Raw genomic sequence first — 16,908 nt, 5'->3', positions numbered from 1 at the left:
TGTCCAATTTTCTTCCTATAAATAGGGCTAAAAATGCATGATCGATAATATTAGCTAACGATATTCATCGCGGATGGTTCCCTCCCCCAACTCCGCAATAAATCAGGGTTTAATTAACTGTAATTGTATGGCTAATGGCTATGTCATGATTGATACATGTTACGTATCGCAAAAGTGGCATGCAACGTATGTCAATGTCATGACTTCACGTGACTTCACGTGTTGATAGATTTCACTTTCAGTCGTATTAATAATCACCAATCACAGGCCAAAACCAACTTTTCAAAGAATATAATCGATTTCTAAATATTTACAAAATAGTACAGCTCAATTACATTTACAAATAGTACAACTATTCAAACAAAGTATTTAAAATTTCGAGGCCCGAAATGTGTATGCTAACCATGATAGCTTATTGGCAGTTACTGGGCGGCGCTCAGCCTGTCATTCCGCAGCATCTTTATGTTTATGAACATAATAGCTTGGGGTCCTCAGGTAGCACCATTAAAAATGTTGCTTACACAAAGCAACAGCATTCCGATATAATAAAAATATGGTTTATTTGATAATTATGATAATTATGATAGACAGCGATATCGATCAATAAGGATAGTAAAACTTTGGGGAAACCTTAGTGTTTAGATCACCTCTTTTATCAGTAAACATAAATATTTCAATGTGAAAAAATCTAAGTTTTCAAGGTCTAAATCTTCAATTTTGACGCATCCACCAAATTATTATTCTGGCTCTGAGAATTTCAAGAGGAAAGGAATGGGCAACACTTCAATAAAGTTAGAATGTAGAAAGGGTTATGAAACTGGCAACATTTTAACTATTAATACTAATAGCGATTTAGCAATAATAGCCCCCAGTAAGATAAAATAATTAAGACTTGGGTCCGTCTTGAGGGTGGTAAGAACGTGGACTGAGTTTTGCTAACGAGGACCTGGTATTTATCCGTCTTGAGGGTGGTAAGAACGTGGACTGAGTTTTGCTAACGAGGACCTGGTATTTATCCGTCTTGAGGGTGGTAAGAACGTGGACTGAGTTTTGCTAACGAGGACCTGGTATTTATCGTCGGTTCAGAGGGCCCCAGTGTTGTAGTCTGAGAAAAGAAGCCGAGGTTAGTTATGTTCATAAGATCGTATATTGAACATATTCATAATTATTTAGATTCATAATTATTTAGCACACATGATTCAGTAATTTTGAAGCTTTAAATGTTTTGGGGTTCAATTAATTGGAAAAGACGCATGAACAGAGTATACTTATATAGTACCCCCGCTTTTAAAAACAACTAAATCTACAACCCACCTGCAAGTGATTGGTATCGTTATGTCCAGCAGTACCAGTACGACTGTGAACAACACTTTGTTCTTGTATAGCTGTGAGCTGATCCACTGGGTTGTGAACTTTATCCCCCATGGTGGCAACACTCGGGGAGCTGTTGAAGCTATCTGATCCTACCCTTACCACGTGTTTTAGTATCCACACGTGCACCTGGGGATGGAGGGGGTGAGATTGGAAATATTTGGAAAATTCAGAATAGACGATCAAACAAGCTTTAAAAAAGTAATGAGATCAACCAGATTCAAACTTAATCATTACAAATTTCAAACACGTCAACAAATATTTTAATTATTAAGACAGAGCTTCAAGACAGTACCTGGTCTATAATATCTGTGTACACGATAGGGTTTAGACAGGAATTTATCGGGAGAATTAGGATAGCAGTGTAGGCGTATAACTGAAATATTTGCTGTTACTTTCGAAAATATTTTGGGTACAATTTTCACCTCTTAACATTTCATCCCACAACATTCATTACTGGTTTACTGACAAAACTCTGCCGGTTCTTATAAATCTAAATAAGTTAAGGTTATCAAAGCTAACCTCGTCTGATAGATTGACTCCAGCAATGTAAAGATAGGCACAGATACATGTCGGTATCCAACACAGTGCATCTGTTAGCACCAGTCTTTGAACCTTACGTGCCATTCGACCGGAGCTTTTAGAGGACAGCTTCTCTGTAGGGGGTTTTAGAGGGTTATTTAGGAGGGGTTTTATGGGGTTTTAGGGGGTTTACTGGACAACTACATAATGTAGCTATAGTTGTTTTTGGTGGTTTAGATTACTAACTGTATGGTTGTTACTCGTGTTCTCACTCCAAAATTGGGATATTATTTTAATCAAACAAACAACAAAGTGGGCAAACTATAAAATTAAAAACTAACTTGAGACGGTTAGAATATAAGAGTAGGAGACAACAATGAAGATGAAGCAGAAAGAGTTGAAGATATTGAGGGAGAGACTGTAGATCCAGCTTGAGGAGGCTGTGGTAGTGAAGAGTTTGTGTAGGCACACTCCGTGGGAGCTGTAGAATCCCATTAGACCGTAGTATTTGTAGGTCGAACCTAGCCCGCTCTGTTCTATTACTATGGGCAGGTGGTGGTCAGGTGTAATTCAGATAACTCATCCCCAAATATTAGGGATTAAATCGAATCTAATGAGGTCTAATGCCAAAGTGTTAAAGATGTCGAACAATAAAAAAGTTAGGGTCAGGTCGAGAATAACATCTTTGGTATGGATTCTGGAAGTGGAAGTTCTTACTGTGAAATATTTGGTCCCAAGACATGGTTAGGTTGTCAGGTGGGATAGTGCCGCTAGGAACGGTCTTATTGTAAAGCCAAGCGTAACGTTGCAGAGTTTTCTTATCTCCTTTTCCGAAGAAGGAGTTGTTTTGATAGTAAGCTTCACTCACGAAGTACTCCTGTAATGCCTGCAGAAGTTCAGTTATTTGAGATAGAAGAGGAAAGTGAATTTTATAATATTCTCAAAACCAAAATATTGATTAAATTTGTAAATCAAAACACGAGCTTCCGAACCTCTTAATGAGGCTGAAATTCATGGTTTTTCCAGTCGAGATTACAGACGAACCGCCTGTTTCAAAGTTTGTGATACCTAAAACTTGACTACCCAATCTCGAGGATATAAAAGGAAATACTGGTTATTCGCTGATTTGAACTTACGTGCATGTTGGGCACCCAGGCAAGACACAGCACTAATATCCAGACTGATACTATGGAAATGTACCAGGCTACCAGACCTCCTGTAAATGTGTAGATAGTGAGTTTATTCTTTACTTTATCCATACATTTCACATTCTAAACTGTAGACAAGATAATTCGGAGTTAAAATTCAGGAAGGAGCCCAAAGAAATGAGAACACTACACAATCTCTATAATATATGCTTAACAAATACAGTATACACGGCTCATAAGTCATAATGGTTGAGTCATTTGAATTTTGGCTACTTGAATTTGTATTATTCGCCAACACTAACGTCGTCCCAGGGTGGATATCTTGCGAGGGAAGATAACAGAGATAAGTCTGTGAAGAGTGATGAGAGTCATCATGAAGATGGAGCACTCGGAGGAGAGGAGACAGATAGAACCAAATAGTTTGCAGGAGAATGAGCTCCTCCATCGCTTACTTTCTTCACAGTAATGACCTGATGGAGACGTCATTATGTTAAACACAAGGAAATGTTTTGTTCATATTGTTATAATTCAGGGGATCCCATAATTTCCAATCCTCAATAATCATCTTAAATATAGCAATAACCTATGGGTACAGAACCACAGACAATAAAACTCAACACGTAAAACTATAAGCATAAAGCAAGTAGAAAATTAATTAATTAGATGAATTAATATAAAATTAAGAGTAACGAACCATTAAGTTTCCTTTCCATGGCGGCTATTCCAATGAGATAAACCCCCATCAAAAAGTCGGACATGGCCAGATTAACAAGAAGTAATGTGCTGATTTTAGTGACACTGTTCATCTTTGCTCCGGAGTTCTTCAACTCGTTTCCCTTCGTCAGGATTAGGATCTGAAGATATATTAATGATTTAGTTTCGTGCTTTTTATCTGATAATAACATGAACCGCCCAACTGAACTCAATCACCACTACTCTCTAAAATAAAACTCACCAAGTTTCCGAGAAGAGCAATAGTACCCATGACCCAAACCAGAGCAGACAGTATACTGTTAGCTATCAGACTCTGGTCGTTAGCCAGGATATCAAAGTTACAATCCTGACACTCGTCACTCCCATCAAGGCAATCTGAGGCTCCGTCACATACATTCTCCCAGGGTACGTATCTGAGGGAGTATTGTTGAAATGGGTGATTCAGGGCCGGTGGTGGGCCGGTGGTGGGCCGGTGGTGGGCCGGTGGTGGGCCGGTGGTGGGCCGGTGGTGGGCCGGTGGTGGGCCGGTGGTAGAGGTTTTGTCCAGATTATAAAGCATATTTATGACTCCGACCGTTCTCGAATGATTCCATTGATCAGCTGCCAACAGCTATAAAGATACAGCTTCGTTAGCATCATAATTAGGGATCAGCAACGAAGATATTTTATTATGTGTAGTAGTATATAATAATGTAGTACTTATTAGTATATAATTAACTTACAGCGGTTTCTTCTTCTGACAGTAGAATCTGCCGGGACACCCCTTCTCGTCACTCCAATCTCCACAGTTATCTAGCGTGTTGCAAACCCCTATCTGCGGTCTGAGATAACACGATAAGACAACAAGATAACAATTATCTAGTGTGTTACAAACCCCTATCTGCGGTCTGAGATAACACGATAATACAACAAGATAACGTATGTATTGTTTGGAATGTAGTGGGAGATGAGCCACAATTAACTTAGATATTTTCTTTTTATCTTCGTTTTAAAAATATGCTTAATAGATATGTTCTTAATTCATCGTGGCTCAAGGCTAGATCTATGAAAAAGGCCTGAATATTTTAACAAGGCGATTTATTTTATCCTTTTATTAAATTTGGTAGTTTTATCCATATGAAACTTACACGCATTTTCCATTGTCACATTTGAAGTGTTTGCCATTCTTGTTACATGTGACATTATCAAAATTTTTACAGAATCCGGGCGTGCTGTTGAAGTACTCCCCAATATCTACCCTGGAATTTATATTAGAATTTATATTTAAACAATAACAATCACGTCAGAAATCGGAAATTATCCAAACAGAAGCATTCAGTTCAAACTGTGAAATGTTACCAGACAGTACCTTTCAATGGATTGACCAGAGTTGTTCCAGAATCTAGAGTAGTCACAGTCGGAATTACACTCATCGTCACCAACTGAGCAGAATAAAGGGTCATGTTTCATGTATGGTACTTTTCACTTAATTTAAAAGTCGTGTTGGCGTTGCGACTAAACATTGCTCAATCTATAATAAACGTTCACCAAATTATCTCGTTTTATCTGGCCTCGAAAAAAATACAATAAAAACACATAACAAGTCTAAGTTCTAACTCACGAGGACACTGAGGGTAAGTATCACACTTCCAATCCCGGGGTATCTTAACACTCCCTCCCCCTCACACACATACGCCTCCTCCACCTCCCCCTCTTCCTCGCTACACCCGTCCTCATCTGACCAGTCTGTACATGTACTCTGGTCCAGGGGTAAACTGTAGTTAGTGCACTGTTTGTAACAAGTCTTCTTCCCGTTACATCTTTCTGTGATCTTTATCTTTATTGGTTTGGAATCTTCGTCCAGGCATCTGGGGTGGCAAGTGTTTATTAATAAGGCGAGAAAACTGATGAATATTATGACTAGCCTGGATACTTGACTCTACTCCCTGGATACTTGACTCTACTCCCTGGATACTTGACTCTACTCCCTGGATACTTGACTCTACTCCCTGGATACTTGACTCTACTCCCTGGATACTTGACTCTACTCCCTGGATACTTGACTCTACTCCCTGGATACTTGATTCTACTCCCTGGATACTTGACTCTACTCCCTGGATACTTGACTCTACTCCCTGGATACTTGACTCTACTCCCTGGATACTTGACTCTACTCCCCTGGATACTTGACTCTACTCCCTGAATACTTGACTCAACTCCCTGGATACTTGACTCTACTCCCTGGATACTTGACTCTACTCCCTGGATACTTGACTCTACTCCCTGGATACTTGACTCTACTCCCTGGATACTTGACTCTACTCCCTGGATACTTGACTCTACTCCCTGGATACTTGACTCTACTCCCTGGATACTTGACTCTACTCCCTGGATACTTGACTCTACTCCCTGGATACTTGACTCTACTCCCTGGAAATGTACGTGCTTAATGGTTTGTTTTGTCACCGCGATAAACCAATCAGATTGCAGCTCGACCAATCGAGTCCCAGTATCACCGTTCCATACTGTCACTAGAAAGGAGCAACTTTTCCATCCATATACAAATCTACAATGTTGTTCACACCAGGTCAGTCTATAGAATAGCTAGAACCCGGGTATAGACTATAATTAGCTCTTGTTCGCTTCAGGACAAAAATATCATCATAAGATTGCTATATTACTTCATTAATCAGCAGATAGACCATATCACAGCAACTCCCATCCAGTCCAATCTAATATCGCTACAGAACATTACTGGGATCATATATCATCTTTCCCACGTGTCTATCGAGACTAATTTTACATAGATCTAGAATAAATATTTCTCGCAATCGGACAACTCGAATGAGTGTTAAACTTCCAACGAAATCTTTATAACGTTGGTCAAAGGTTTAAGTGCAGCTAAATCTCTTGGGATTATAAAATAATATATTATTACAATCCTGGAATTTGATCCGCTCTGACGTGAACAAACGTTCCTGATAAAACCAGGCTCTCATTTTAGCAGGGATACAATAATCTACACGAAGCTCTGCTTGTTTGAATGTACCCACTTCTAAAACCCGCAATAATAGGTCAACAAACACTCCCAAAATAATTGGTCAACAAACACTCCCAAAATAATAGGTCAACAAACACTCCCAAAATAATAGGTCAACAATCACTCCCAAAATAATAGGTCAACAAACACTCCCAAAATAATAGGTCAACAAACACTCCCAAAATAATAGGTCAACAATCACTCCCAAAATAATAGGTCAACAATCACTCCCAAAATAATAGGTCAACAAACACTCTGAAAATAATAGGTCAACAAACGCTCCCAAAATAATAGGTCAACAAACACTCCCAAAATAATAGGTCAACAAACACTCCCAAAATAATAGGTCAACAAACACTCCCAAAATAATAGGTCAACAAACACTCCCAAAACCCACCTGATGTACTTTCTAGGTTCTTTCTTGGAGACATTGTATTTAGCACAGACAGCCGGGTCCTCGTCCGAGAAGTCTTCACAGTGGTAGTAACCGTCACAAACCCGGTAATTTGGGACGTACTCTTTTTGACCTCCCTTTTTGATGTACTCTTCGTTCTTACATCTGGGGAGGTTTATTTACTGTAATATTACTGTAACACACAAGTGTAACACACAAGTGTAACACACAAGTGTAACACACAAGTGTAACACACAAGTGTAACACACAAGTGTAACACACAAGTGTAACACACAAGTGTAACACACAAGTGTAACACACAAGTGTAACACACAAGTGTAACACACAAGTGTAACACACAAGTGTAACACACAAGTGTAACACACAAGTGTAACACACAAGTGTAACACACAAGTGTAACACACAAGTGTAACACACAAGTGTAACACACAAGTGTAACACACAAGTGTAACACACAAGTGTAACACACAAGTGTAACACACAAGTGTAACACACAAGTGTAACACACAAGTGTAACACACAAGTGTAACACACAAGTGTAACACACAAGTGTAACACACAAGTGTAACACACAAGTGTAACACACAAGTGTAACACACAAGTGTAACACACAAGTGTAACACACAAGTGTAACACACAAGTGTAACACATAAGTGTAACACACCAGTGTAACACTAGTGTAACAAAACTGTTAAACCAAGTGCCTGCGGCTTTATTTGCGACAAGGAAAAGACTCTTATCTATCTCTCCTATCTCTATACTATCTTATCAGGAGGAAAGGAATTATTCAACGTTTCAATGTGACAACATCGTATTAATGATCTCAAATTATTTGTTATATACAGTATATATAGTAGTGTTGAAAGTATTTAAATACTACTCCTGATAAGAGCCTTTGTCCAATAATAATGCTGCACGGTGTTATCAGAATATCAAATTACAAAACTCGTGAGTGAGTGCTGACTCTGCCATATTTTCTGACATCACCTCTGTGTTTTGTTCTATCGGGTCCGGGACTTAGTAACCTAGTAACCTAGTAAACTAGTAACCTAGTAACCTAATAACCTAGTAACCTAGTAATACTTTCTGACATTACCTCTGTGTTTTGTTCTATCGCTATGTTTCTCCTTGAAGTTTTAATTAACTAACCGTTCAATAGATGTGGATTATGGTGGGGAGATTAGCCATATTTTTTGGACACGTGACAGTGATTCTGGGGTTTGATTGGTCAATACTTCATCATCTTCCACTATTGACTCAAATCTCAATAGTGGGAAATGATTGGTTAGTTCTTGTCATTTGGCAAAGAAATATGCCTCGCCTCTCCACCAGAATCCACATTTATTAGTTATCCAACAAACAATTTTCGTTCATAAATATACACACAACAAGATAGTTGAAGCTCGATGTGTTTTATTAATTGCCCGATTGCCTTAAATTAATTTCTGATCTTAAACCAGCTAAATGTTCGTGGCAAAATCTTGCAACAATCAATATTTCATCAAGGAAATGGGCGTAGAAACGATCACACTCAAGTTGCAGGACGGAGACACTATCAACGTTTCAAAACAAAGACTAACTGAAGACAGCAGAATATTCCGTTACATCATTGAGGAGCTGCATCAAAGAGAGCTGGAGTTTGATGATTTCACTCCTGAAGCTGTAACGTTATTCGTGACGTTGTTAGACGATAAGGACCTTGGGAGAGTAGAAAATGCCCAGTTCAGGGAACTGAACAAACTTGCGGTAGTGCACGAAGTGGTTTGGATGACAAGGCACTGCAAAGTGTGGCTGATAAATAAGATGGAATCTGCCAGGACATATGAGGACAAATGTTTTGTGTTTGAGGAATGTGTCTACATGATTAAAAAGTGGAATGATAAAGAAATGATGGATGGTTTATTTATATCAAGAGTGTGTTATCAAGACAACAGTTCCTTTGTGTCACAGTACCTGGTGGATTTAGACACATTGTACGAGGTTCAGATAGATTCCATCATGAAGGTAGGAGGAATCAACACTGAACCGTTTCTCCGGATCATCCTTATCAATATGAAAGAGAAAAGAAAGATCGGTCACAATGCGAAATATCTTCTCGATAATTTGAATATAGCGTTGCGTTTTGAACATATTAAAGACATTTATCTTGAAATCTGTGGAGAAATACATAATTTACCAGACATTTCGATGGAAGACATGAAATCATTTTTAAAGATTGTAACAGAAACTACTAAATCAGTCAAATACGGCAGCGAAGAGAGAAAAAAAAGAACTGTTGATTTATATGATTGGAAAAAAAATAGCGTCATTTGGAGCAGTTACCACAATCTAACGGATATAGCAGCCGGAGTTCAGGATACAAATGTCATTTCAATGTTTGTTGTTGTTGATATGCTGCTTCAGACACCAACGCGAGGAAGTTCAAACGAGTTCAGGCATTGGCATTGAGAATGATGTCTGGTGCCATGCCTAGTACTCCCTTCATCGCACTGAACCACCTCACTAACACTCCAGATATCATACTTTTCCTGAGAGGTGAAGCAGCAAAGGGCACAGCCAGGCTTCAAGCATATGGAAGCCTAACCCTCGAAACTATCGCCCCCAGAAAAGGTACCATCACAACTCACACCACTATCAACAAACAATTCATGGTAGACCTCAACATACCACCCAAAGCAGAGAGAGACCTATCTATACCAACCATGATGCTTGAACGACGCTTCACGGTCACCACTCCTGGAGCTGACAACATTGAATATAGAGGCTCACTCCAAAACACCATCGACAACATCCCCAGTGAAACCATCACCTGCTACACAGACGGGTCACGCACAGACTCAGGTAGCGGGGCTGGTTATATTATCACCACAGACAACAACAACACTACACTAGATGAAAGATCATTCAAGCTTCCTGATTATTGCACCGTTTATCAAACTGAACTCACTGCCATCATCGAAGCTTGTAAATATCTATCAACTTACACAAACACACATATCATCATATGGTCAGACAGTCTCTCCTCTATTCAAGCTATATCCTCACCTTCAACGAGGAGTAGAACCACTAGAGACTGCTACGACACCCTCAATACACTCGGATCCACTAACACCTTAGAGATCAGATGGATAGCAGCACACATCGGATTGTGGGGTAATGAAAAAGCAGACGAGCTGGCCAAAAATGGCACAACCAGTGAATCCACTTTGAATTGCCCAATTCCACAATCTTACATCAAACGCCTGATCAACGACAAAGTCACAAAACTTAATCAAGAATCATGGATTACTAATGGTCCCAGACACACTAAACTGACACTTGGACATAAAAACATCAACATCATCAAAAATCTCAACACTACACTCAGTAACAACAGACAAAATTACAGAACTGCAGTGCACCTCATCACGGGACATTGTGGCCTCAACAAACACCTACACACCATTCACAAATCAGACACAAGTGCTTGTCCAAAATGCGGCGACGGAGAGGAGACTGTCTCACACTTTCTCGGACAGTGCCCGGCTATTGCCCAAATAAGAGGTCAATATTTCCGGGACTACTACCTCTCTGTCAATGACATATTCGACAACCAACACATCTCCACCATTGTCAACTTTACAAACCACACTAAACGCTTAGTGGTGCCGGAGGAGTTGGACCAGACAGGTGTAACATAGCGACTACTTTAACGCCGTCTTGTTTCGCCCCTCTCTTCCACACTCAACCACCACTTAACCGTTTATCTATAACACACCCCACAACACTTACCATCATCCGTGATTACACATCTTGATTCCGCTGGCATCCTCCCACAGGACTGCCATACCCCAGAGGTAGGCAAAGCATCCATATGCTATCCTCTCGTGGGCCAACCAGGCCCAGCCTCTCTTTAAAAAAAAAAAAAAATATATGCTGCTTCACTGGTTCTACAAGCAAGAAACGTTACCAACCACAGAGGAAATTCAGTTATTTATAACAGCACTAGAGAGAAATAGTTGTAAGGACAAACAACTCCAGAAAGTCTCGCGATCATATTTAAAAACAATAACAAATAGCTTGGAATATTCTCCTTTACCTCAGAGAGTCCAGCTTATCTCAGTCTTAAATGAAATAAACAATAGTGATAACTTATCAACTTATCATGAGAAAATGCTCATTAAACGCGTTACGGAAAGTAACGATACGCCGGTCACATGGGGGTTACTACTGAACACTGTAACACAGAAGTTCACATCAGATAAGCAGGAATATCCTATAGGGACTGTGTTCACACACTACTATATGTTCAAACACCCTAACACAGGACCCTGTACAAAGACCGGTAGATGTGGGTTTATCTTACAGTATATCAGAACAGACTCGGATAACTGGGTACAAAAACTTTGCACCAGCAGTGAAAAATATCAGCATGTGGGGTTACACCTGCATGATGTAATCTCTGCAAGTGATATGTACGAATATAGCATATGTTCAAGTCACGTGGGACCTGAAAACGTGGGACCTGAAAACGTGGGACCTGAAAACGTTGTACCTGAAAACGTGGGACCTAAAACCGTGGGACCTAAAAACGTGGGACCTGAAAACGTTGGACCTGAAAACGTGGGACCTGAAAACGTGGGACCTAAAACCGTGGGACCTGAAAACGTGGGACCTGAAAACGTGGGACCTGAAAACAAGGTCAAAGTAGCAGGGAGGTTTGATTGGTGGAAGCTGTGGCTGCCAGATGTAACTAATTGGGTGAGGGAAGGTGCATATGTTGCGTATGACATATCCAATTATGTTGTTACTAAAAGAAATAATAGAATATCTTAACTCGACGATTTTTAAGTTTTATTCGACTGTATTTTATTTTCACTGTGGGAAATCAAAAGTTTTTCAACGACCAATACAACGATCATCCGAATAATTGGTCTTACAAACGGGTTCCATTCGAGATAAAACCTTAAAATCGAGTCAAATTGTTCAAGAGTAGCCGTATGAATAGAACTTCGAGTTTGATATTACAGAATGTGTTTGAAGTTTATTCAGTTCAATTGCTATCTTGTGAATACCTTACGTTTTATATTTGATTATATTGTCAAATATGTATTTCTTTTGAATACCTATTAATGATTATGTATTGTCAACAAAATTTGAAGAAACGATTATCTAATCATTTTAAAACTTTGAAAGCTGATTATTCGTGTTTTTGTTTTCCAGATATTTTACTTTTTCCTGACAGTAAAATATCTGGTTACTAAGTTACAGTGTCAGTAACCTAGTAACCAAGTACCTAGTAACCTAGTACCTAGTAACCTAGTAACCTAGTAACCTAGTACCTAGTAACCTAGTACCTAGTAACCTAGTAACCTAGTAACCTAGTACCTAGTAACTTAGTACCTAGTAACCAAGTAACCTAGTTACCTAGTACCTAGTACCTAGTAACCTAGTACCTAGTAGCCTAGTAACCTAGTAGCCTAGTAACCTAGTAACCTAGTAACCTAGTAACCTATATCATTAAATACCCACGTGTGAACGTTGTAACAGAGAGACTCGTCGTGGTCGTTAGGACAGTATCTAACCTAGTAACTTAGTAACCTAGTTACCTAGTAACTTAGTAACCTAGTAACCTAGTAACCTTAAATACCCACGTGTGAACGTTGTAACAGAGAGACTCGTCGTGGTCGTTAGGACAGTATCTAACCTAGTAACCTAGTAACCTAGTAACTTAGTAACCTAGTAACCTATATCATTATATACCCACGTGTGAACGTTGTAACAGAGAGACTCGTCGTGGTCGTTAGGACAGTATCTAACTTAGTAACCTAGTAACCTAGTAACCTAGTAACTTAGTTACCTAGTAACCTAGTTACCTAGTAACCTAGTAACTTAGTAACCTATATCATTATATACCCACGTGTGAACGTTGTAACAGAGAGACTCGTCGTGGTCGTTAGGACAGTGGCTGTATCCGTTACACAGGAACTGTTCAGTTATGCAACCTCCTCTTGTGGGTGCACCTGAAGTGATCATGAACTCTAACTTCGTAACTTTGTAACTTTCACATTGAACATACATTAGAAATTCAGTGTCCGTAAGGATTAAGATTTATATTCACGTTTTTTCGATAAATCTAAAACTTCGATTGATAATCGGTCCTTTATAATCTGAAGAAACGATCAGTTTGTGCACATTGTGTTGTTTTAGACAGAGTTGTAGCACGACTTACCACCGACAATAGTGTTAGGGCAGTAGAATAGTTGTATGTTAGGTTGAGTAGCGGGGTCACAGTCACATTCGTCAGAATCTGAAATACCAGGGATATTATTCAGTGAATTAATATCATGTTTAATCGACCAATCTAACTATGAATTATTTACCAAAACATTTAATCAATTAATTAATATCTAATTAATGTCATGGACGAATAATATACTGCGAAATGCGTTAGAAACGGTCGGAACAGGTAAATTGCACGTTAGATTTCAACTCAGAGTACATAATAAAGAAAGAACAACGAAAGAAACTGAAAATTTAGCAAGGAAATACATTACAACTTAGCATGGAAACATAAGTAATGTCAAAGTAATGATAAAGATAATTTTGTTTACACTCGGTCACTTGTTAAGGCATGTAAGGTCATTCGGCGAAATTTTCTTTGAAATAAAATGATGTATTTGTGTAACAATTTGAAAGTTTATTGATAAAAAAAATAAGGAAACATAAGTAATGTCAAAGTAATGATAAAGATAAGGAAACATAAAATAACGGACCACAGTGCGACACTCCATCACACTTCATAGCAGCGTCCATTCTACATACTCTCTCTGGGTCGGTCCACTTGTTATTCCTGCATCCTATAAACTTGTTACTGTCACGTGACTCGTCGTAGAGCACCTCATCTGCTGGTACTGAGGGGTTGTTCAAGTAACCTGGTAACCTACGAACTAGTAACTTAGTTATTTAGTAACCTAGTTATTTAGTAACCTAGTAACGGTTGAGAATCTTGATTATACCCAAATATGCATCTTTAAGTCGGACAAGAAATCAAATAAATCAGAATTATCGTTAAATATTCGGAGCCTCTCTTATATGATCACAAAATTATAATATATTACTTAACATACCAGTTCGACCATCTATAGTAATGTTTGCGCAGTTGCCATTCTCCTCGGGATCAATTGTACAGTATGCTGATATCTTAAGTTCAGCTTTGTCATTTGGGTCCCCAAAATAAGAACAATCTGGAATTTTCTGAGATTTAAACCCTAATTTTTAGGATTGGATAACAAATACAATTACTGATTAGTATGGTGAGGAGTAAATTATTTCAGAGAAACTTATTTGGTACTTCATTTAAAGGAGGAAAAGAAAGATTTTAAACATGCAGGTCACCTTACGTTTCAGATAAAACTGATTACAATTAATTAAATAAAACTAATTACAACACTACATAAACACTCTTAAATTTATTAAATATAATAGGTTATGGGATGGGAAGGTTTTAACCTTCCCATCCCATAACCTATTATTTATTATTTGATTGTTTCACACTTTTCACGTTTCATAATTTTATTACTAGGTGGAGGTGATGTTATTGAGACTTTGGGCGGCCAAAAAACTCCTGTTCTGAAAGTTGTCCTCTGTACTTGTTTCACTGACCCACGCTTTTTAGCATTTATACATTTCGGCCCATTTTATATTATGTTTGTTCGAATTGCTGTACATTTGTATACTTGCTATTTTGTAAAAGTTTCAAATCAAATCAAATCAACCAGGTCTACAGAACTAGTTATATAAGTATAACATGTAGGCTCTGTCTCACTTGTAAATTAAAATGTGTTGTAACTTAAAAGTCGTTAAAAACAAAATAACGTATTAAATAAGGTACTTACTGATTGTCTTTATTGCGGCAGCCTGCTGTAGAAGAAAATACGATACTGCCGTGAGGAGGACATTGATCATTCCTTAGTAAAATTTGAAAATAAAATAACATCTTTTCAGTTCAAATTAATGGAATAAAAATTGAAGATAAAATAATAAGTCTAAGGCTGTTAAATTCGACAAATATTCGTCAAAAAATACGGCGCATTTAGATTTCTCAAAAAAAACGCGAATAATTCGCCAATTTACTACTTCAAGTTTTAATTTTTAGGGCTGTTACATTCGCCAAGAAATGCGCAGAAAATTCGGTAAAAATGCGGCTGTGGGAACGCGCAGCATTGCAGCATTCTAGAGTCTATAATCTATAATCTAGTTGGATATGTGACGTTATACTTCAAGTCTCGAACTTACAAATCTCGACAAGTAGACTGTGGAGGAAATTAAGTGATTTCAAGTTTATTACTCCATAATGTCTTCAATTCCGGTATGACTATGAGCTAAATTTAACCCCTTGCGATCTTGATCGCTAACCAGTAACCACGAACATGTTGCGGGAAGTACATGTTATGTGTTTTATCAATATTTCACCATACAAAACCAACTATGAACTATCGTGAAACAACTACTATATTTTTTTAAATACGGCAATTTTTAGAGAAAAAATCGTATGCGAATTTAGTTCGAATAATACGTTCAGTGCGAATTTCACAGCATTGAATAAGTCAAGTCCTGAACATTTTGCTTATTTGTAAATATAAATACGTTTATAACTGAAAATGGGTTAGTAAAAATTCATATTAGAATTAGATTAGTATGGTGAGGAGTAAATTATTTCAGAGAAACTTATTTGGTACTTCATTTAAAGGAGGAAAAGAAAGATTTTAAACATGCAGGTCACCTTACGTTTCAGATAAAACTGATTACAATTAATTAAATAAAACTAATTACAACACTACATAAACACTCTTAAATTTATTAAATATAATAGGTTATGGGATGGGAAGGTTTTAACCTTCCCATCCCATAACCTATTATTTATTATTTGATTGTTTCACACTTTTCACGTTTCATAATTTTATTACTAGGTGGAGGTGATGTTATTGAGACTTTGGGCGGCCAAAAAACTCCTGTTCTGAAAGTTGTCCTCTGTACTTGTTTCACTGACCCACGCTTTTTAGCATTTATACATTTCGGCCCATTTTATATTATGTTTGTTCGAATTGCTGTACATTTGTATACTTGCTATTTTGTAAAAGTTTCAAATCAAATCAAATCAACCAGGTCTACAGAACTAGTTATATAAGTATAACATGTAGGCTCTGTCTCACTTGTAAATTAAAATGTGTTGTAACTTAAAAGTCGTTAAAAACAAAATAACGTATTAAATAAGGTACTTACTGATTGTCTTTATTGCGGCAGCCTGCTGTAGAAGAAAATACGATACTGCCGTGAGGAGGACATTGATCATTCCTTAGTAAAATTTGAAAATAAAATAACATCTTTTCAGTTCAAATTAATGGAATAAAAATTGAAGATAAAATAATAAGTCTAAGGCTGTTAAATTCGACAAATATTCGTCAAAAAATACGGCGCATTTAGATTTCTCAAAAAAAACGCGAATAATTCGCCAATTTACTACTTCAAGTTTTAATTTTTAGGGCTGTTACATTCGCCAAGAAATGCGCAGAAAATTCGGTAAAAATGCGGCTGTGGGAACGCGCAGCATTGCAGCATTCTAGAGTCTATAATCTATAATCTAGTTGGATATGTGACGTTATACTTCAAGTCTCGAACTTACAAATCTCGACAAGTAGACTGTGGAGGAAATTAAGTGATTTCAAGTTTATTACTCC

General features: G+C 37.9%; 2 protein-coding genes across 2 annotated transcripts; both read right to left on the bottom strand.

The window, feature by feature from the left end:
* Positions 1 to 960: 960 nt before the first annotated feature.
* LOC134820113 (G-protein coupled receptor GRL101-like) lies at positions 961 to 5,204 on the bottom strand. Its single transcript, XM_063830335.1, has 13 exons — positions 5,104 to 5,204; positions 4,883 to 4,993; positions 4,478 to 4,576; positions 3,997 to 4,168; positions 3,736 to 3,895; positions 3,344 to 3,511; positions 3,030 to 3,109; positions 2,611 to 2,779; positions 2,235 to 2,435; positions 1,894 to 2,027; positions 1,667 to 1,747; positions 1,315 to 1,500; positions 961 to 1,105 (listed from the first exon to the last, which is right to left on the bottom strand). The coding sequence occupies exons 1-13, from the start codon at positions 5,202 to 5,204 to the stop codon at positions 1,013 to 1,015; spliced, it is 1,755 nt and encodes a 584-aa protein (XP_063686405.1). The 3' UTR covers positions 961 to 1,012.
* A 79-nt stretch (positions 5,205 to 5,283) lies between these two features.
* Positions 5,284 to 13,984, bottom strand: LOC134820112 (LDL receptor repeat-containing protein egg-1-like). Its single transcript, XM_063830333.1, has 6 exons — positions 13,945 to 13,984; positions 13,401 to 13,478; positions 13,085 to 13,191; positions 12,701 to 12,753; positions 7,172 to 7,333; positions 5,284 to 5,602 (listed from the first exon to the last, which is right to left on the bottom strand). The coding sequence occupies exons 1-6, from the start codon at positions 13,982 to 13,984 to the stop codon at positions 5,347 to 5,349; spliced, it is 696 nt and encodes a 231-aa protein (XP_063686403.1). The 3' UTR covers positions 5,284 to 5,346.
* Positions 13,985 to 16,908: the final 2,924 nt, after the last annotated feature.

This window comes from Bolinopsis microptera, chromosome 8 (assembly GCF_026151205.1).
Source record: "Bolinopsis microptera isolate Bmic1 chromosome 8, MBARI_Bmic_1.0, whole genome shotgun sequence".
Taxonomy (NCBI): domain Eukaryota; kingdom Metazoa; phylum Ctenophora; class Tentaculata; order Lobata; family Bolinopsidae; genus Bolinopsis; species Bolinopsis microptera.
This window is presented reverse-complemented; position numbering and strand designations above follow the sequence as displayed.

Bases quoted from the DNA above. Each gene is read 5' to 3' on its own strand.
- LOC134820113 (XM_063830335.1), bottom strand. From the start codon at position 5,204: ATGAAACATGACCCTTTATTCTGCTCAGTTGGTGACGATGAGTGTAAT. The intron at 3,110-3,343 runs GTTAGTGTTGGC...ACACATTTACAG, and splicing joins GATATCCACCCTGGGACGAC to GAGGTCTGGTAGCCTGGTAC. The intron at 2,780-3,029 runs GTAAGTTCAAAT...GAACTTCTGCAG, and splicing joins CCTGGGTGCCCAACATGCAC to GCATTACAGGAGTACTTCGT.
- LOC134820112 (XM_063830333.1), bottom strand. From the start codon at position 13,984: ATGGACGCTGCTATGAAGTGTGATGGAGTGTCGCACTGTG. The intron at 12,754-13,084 runs GTATATAATGAT...CTAAGTTACTAG, and splicing joins GTTACAACGTTCACACGTGG to GTTAGATACTGTCCTAACGA. The intron at 5,603-7,171 runs GTGGGTTTTGGG...TTGCCACCCCAG, and splicing joins GAACCTAGAAAGTACATCAG to ATGCCTGGACGAAGATTCCA.